General features: G+C 42.5%; 1 protein-coding gene across 1 annotated transcript; it reads right to left on the bottom strand.

Annotated features, from left to right (window-relative positions):
- Positions 1–2,270: 2,270 nt before the first annotated feature.
- Positions 2,271–4,612, bottom strand: LOC108710373 (golgin subfamily A member 6-like protein 22). Its single transcript, XM_018251510.1, has 2 exons — positions 4,104–4,612; positions 2,271–2,334 (listed from the first exon to the last, which is right to left on the bottom strand). The coding sequence occupies exons 1-2, from the start codon at positions 4,610–4,612 to the stop codon at positions 2,271–2,273; spliced, it is 573 nt and encodes a 190-aa protein (XP_018106999.1).
- Between the last annotated feature and the right edge of the window lie 330 nt (positions 4,613–4,942).

Genomic DNA, 4,942 nt, shown 5'->3' with positions numbered 1-4,942 from the left:
CTGCTAGCATTGGCTGGCCACCCCTATAAAACATGTATGTTAATGGTTACTGACAATGTTTTTTTAAGCTTAACACAGATCAGACCCTTCTTCATGCCGCATGTGCTTTCTGTTCTGTAGTGTGCACCAACCAGTTAGTATAAACTGGATGGTAGGACCTACTAACTATGTAGAATGCAGCCCAGTTATAAAATTGCTCATCCCAATAGACCATACATGGCTATTTAGTACAAGTGCAGTTGCCCATAGCAACCAATGATCAATTAGTTTTGCTCAGCCTTCTACCAGTTACAAAACAAAAGCAAAGCACCTAGCTGCAACCCCTGTGTTTATAACTGGACCTTATGAAAGGAAAACTAAAGCCTTAGGACCCTGCATAGAACCCTTCCCCCCTCTCAGATCACCATAACGTCCCTTTCCAAAATGGCCCTGCACCCAGGGGTGTGCCTGCCATGAGACAATGTGAGGGGGGAGGGGTCATCACAGGAGTGGCCTCAGGGAGGCTTAGGGACCTGAATCACCCCTGCCTGCACCCTTGTACCAGTCTTTCCTAGGCAACGTTATGCAACAGGGTTGGCAGCTGTTATGTCTATGTCTAGAAAAATATATATAAATACACCAGTAAACCCTCAAAGTAATGCTGCTCTGAGTCTGACAAAAGAAACACCACATTTCTTTCCTTCTATTGTGTACTCATGGGCTTCTGTATCAGACTTCCTGTTTTCAGCTTAAACCTCCAGGGCTAGGGCTTGAGCATGCTCAGTTTGCTCCTCTCCCCCTCCTCCCCTCCCTGCTGTAATCTGAGCCCAGAGCTATGAGTGAGCAGGGAGAGACTCAGGCAGGAAGTGATGTCACACCAAGCTAATATGACAGTTGCTTTCCTAAACAAACAGAGAGCTTCTAGAGCTGTTTACTCAGGTATGGTAAAGAATTCTGCAGAATAAATATAGTGTTGTATCTTGTACTATTGTGACTAATCTATTGGCAATAAACTGCTTTGGTAGCTTTCCTTCTCCTTTAATGGGAAGCTCCTGGACTGCAGAGGTTCTGCCCCATGTCCCCGAGTAAAGCAGCAATGGCATTTGCACACACACTGCATCTTGCCTGGGATCTGGGCTACTGTCGGCTTAATGAGTAACACTAATTTAAACTGGGGAAGTGTGCTGATCTGTGCAATAACCACACTCAATCAGTCTTTTGTATAATGGGTTCCCCCCCCCCTATGGCTCCTCCTCAGAGGCTGCTCAATATAAAACACAATTCCTGTCGGTTTTAGTAGTGATTTATTTGTGCAAATCCGTTTATTTCCGTGGAATTCTGCTGAGTTGACCCAAGATCAGGCATAGTGCTGCCTAGTGACTTCACCAGTGTCGGCAGTTTATTGCTGTGAACTGGGAGACTGTATATTATTCTCTGGAGCCCCTACTAAAAAATTCCTCTAATAAAGCACCCCCTTTAGTTTGTGGCATAAGTCTTATGGGAAAAACCAAAACATTTTAGGGCTTGTTTACAAACCTGTGCAAAATCTAATGTCACATACCTGGCACTTCAAATGAGCCCTTTTGAAAGTTGTAATGGGGATAGAAAACGATTTGCAGTTTCCTATAATATTACTCAACTCCTAAAATACCCTCCTTAGATGCTTTTTTTTTTAAAAATTCTATGAACAGATTGTTTTGTCTGCCAGGAGCAGAATTCTTGAGCTTCATTAATTTCTACCTGCTAATTTATACACACTAATTTATACACATGATAGAAAAAAAACTCTTTAGCTCTGAGTTGAACTGAATGCATTTTGCAAATATGCAGGTTCTGATCCGATACTCGCACAAAGAAAATATTTAGATCAGGAGATTCTGTTTCATCTTTCTGGGTGAGCTCTGAAGACAAGAGAAAGTGAAAATGACTGGAACAGGGGGGAGATGGGGTGGGAGTTAAAGATCCCTTCCCTTCCAAAATTCAAATCTCATCAGCTCTTGTCTTCTCCACCAGCATTTAAGGCTGTGCTGTTGTACTAACTCCACCTCTTACTCCTTTATTCATGTTTCCTCTAGATTCTGGAATGTTCCCTTCCTCGTTCAAGGAACCTATTATTTCAAAAAGCCACACTTGACCCACACCCATAACCTGTTGGGCCAAATGTAATCGTACTACTCAGTAATCACTGGTACTGCTCTATGTAATGTTCAGCATTTTCTTACATTTGCTGAGGCCAATGGACAATTCTCTGTTTTGATCCAACTAGATTTATCTTCAGCATTTCCTTATCCTCATGACATTCTTAAACAGGCTGCATCCTGGTCCTCCTCCTCTTTCTGTTCCATCTTTCTTTGTCTATCTATCTGGATAACATAACTTTGCACCAGTTCCCCTCAGTGTAGGGATGTCTTAGAGTTCTGTACTCTTCCCTCTATTAACTGAGAGGCCTCATCCATTCATTATTTGTCTTAAAATATCACTTGAGTTCTTAAGATGTTCCAATGCATCCTTCCATCCCTAAGTTTATACCCAGAGCTCTGCCTCCTAGCCATCTTCTACTAGATGAGGCAACGCCAACTGAAATGACCCTATCAAAAACTGAACTGATCATGTACACCTGGTCCTACTCCCCGTTTACAGCTAATAATGGTGGTTAGATCATAAATCCTGTTGATTTACCATCCTGTCTGGGGGCATTTTATTCTTCCTTTACTTCTTATTTACATCAACAGCACAAACAAAACATGTTGCTTTTTCCTGCTCAATATTGCAAAGATCCAGCCCTTTTTCTCAAGCACCCATTCCCCAAGCCTGTCCCACTTAGACTTCTGCAACCTTCTAATAGTTGGCCTCTTTAAATTCCAGCTGTCACACTTTAGTCTACATTATCTGTTTGCTCTTTGTGCTTTGTAGGTCCTTGTGTGTAGGTCTGTGTGTGTGTGTGTGTGTGTAAATCTGTTTGTGTACATCTGTGTGTGTGTGTAAATCTGTGTGTGTACATCTGTGTGTGTACATCTGTGTGTATGTGTGTGTAAATCTGTGTGTGTACATCTGTGAGTGTAGGTCTGTGTGTGTATAGGTTGGTGTTTGTGTAAGTCTGTGTGTGTGTGTGTACATCTGTGTATGTACATCTCTGTGTGTAGGTCTGTGTGTGTGTAGGTCTGTGTGTGTGTGTAGGTCTGCGTGTGTGTGTGTAGGTCTGTGTGTGTGTAGGTCTGTGTGTGTGTGTAGGTCTGTGTGTGTGTGTAGGTCTGTGTGTGTGTGTAGGTCTGTGTGTGTGTAGGTCTGTGTGTGTGTGTGTAGGTCTGTGTGTGTGTGTGTGTAGGTCTGTGTGTGTGTGTAGGTCTGTGTGTGTGTGTGTAGGTCTGTGTGTGTGTAGGTCTGTGTGTAGGTCTGTGTGTAGGTCTGTGTGTGTGTGTGTAGGTCTGTGTGTGTGTAGGTCTGTGTGTAGGTCTGTGTGTAGGTCTGTGTGTGTGTGTGTGTAGGTCTGTGTGTGTGTGTAGGTCTGTGTGTGTGTGTGTGTAGGTCTGTGTGTGTGTGTAGGTCTGTGTGTGTGTGTGTGTAGGTCTGTGTGTGTGTGTAGGTCTGTGTGTGTGTGTGTAGGTCTGTGTGTGTGTAGGTCTGTGTGTAGGTCTGTGTGTAGGTCTGTGTGTGTGTGTGTAGGTCTGTGTGTGTGTAGGTCTGTGTGTAGGTCTGTGTGTAGGTCTGTAAGCATAAACCTGTGTACCTGTTTTAGTAGGCTTGTGTGTACAGCCCATCCCTAAATAAATATAAATGGCTGTTAGTTCCAATAGAAAGCAAATCAATGGATCGCCTTTGTGCTCAAATGCATGGAAGCTTTGGTTCCTACCAATTGCCTTTGATTTGCTACTTGTGTGATGATGTGTGCAGAATGATTTCAATTATTACACTTAAGCATGGGAACAACATTTGGCAAAAAAGAAATATTTTCTTGTAAGTAACATGTATAATACAAATGACACACCTAACATTGGATTAAACATGATTTTCTAAAAGGATAATAGGAATATCACATGGTAAATAGAATGTGTTACATTAATTCATCCGTACTTTTCATCCCCTCCTATCCTTGCCTTCCTGCTTCCCTTAATTTACTTACTTACTGCTTCCTATCCTTTACTTTCTGCTTCCTATCCTTTACTTCCTGCTTCCTATCCTTTTTTTCCTGCTTCCTATCCTTTACTTCCTGCTTCCTATCCTTTTCTTCCTGCTTCCTATCCAATACTGCCTGCTTCCTATCCTTTACTTCCTGCTTCCTATCCTTTTCTTCCTGCTTCCTATCCTTTACTTCCTGCTTCCTATCCTTTTCTTCCTGCTTCCTATCCTTTACTTCCTGCTTCCTATACTTTTCTTCCTGTTTCCTATCCAATACTGCCTGCTTCCTATCCTTTACTTCCTGCTTCCTATCCTTTACTTCCTGCTTCCTATCCTTTTCTTCCTGCTTCCTATCCTTTACTTCCTGTTTCCTATCCTTTACTTCCTGCTTCCTATCCTTTTCTTTCTGCTTCCTATCCTTTACTTCCTGCTTCCTATCCTTTACTTCCTGCTTCCTATCCAATACTGCCTGCATCCCATCTTTCCTGCTTCCTATCCTTTCACTCTTGCTTCCCATCCTTTACTTTCTTTTTCCCATACTTTTCCTCACTTCCTATCCCTTTCTTTCTGCTTCCCAATACTTGCTTCCCACCATTTACTTTCTACTTCCTGCCCTTTATGTCCTTCGTTCTCCACTTCCCGTGCCCTTAAGAAGCACAGCCGATATCATGTGTCTCTCTTGTGGTCTATGTGGCCGGGATTTTAATCACATGAAGTTTATTAATATATGGAGTCTAAGTAACCAACGTTCGTGCTTAAAAACATCCATGTAATTGTCCTTAGCAACCAATCATTAATCTGACCAGGCTGCTACAACTTTCCATCCTTCACTTACTGTCTTTTACAT

Source organism: Xenopus laevis, chromosome 3L (assembly GCF_017654675.1).
Source record: "Xenopus laevis strain J_2021 chromosome 3L, Xenopus_laevis_v10.1, whole genome shotgun sequence".
In the NCBI taxonomy this organism is placed as follows: Eukaryota; Metazoa; Chordata; class Amphibia; order Anura; family Pipidae; genus Xenopus; species Xenopus laevis.
Note: the sequence above shows the minus strand (reverse complement) of the source record. Positions and strands in the feature narration are given on the sequence as shown.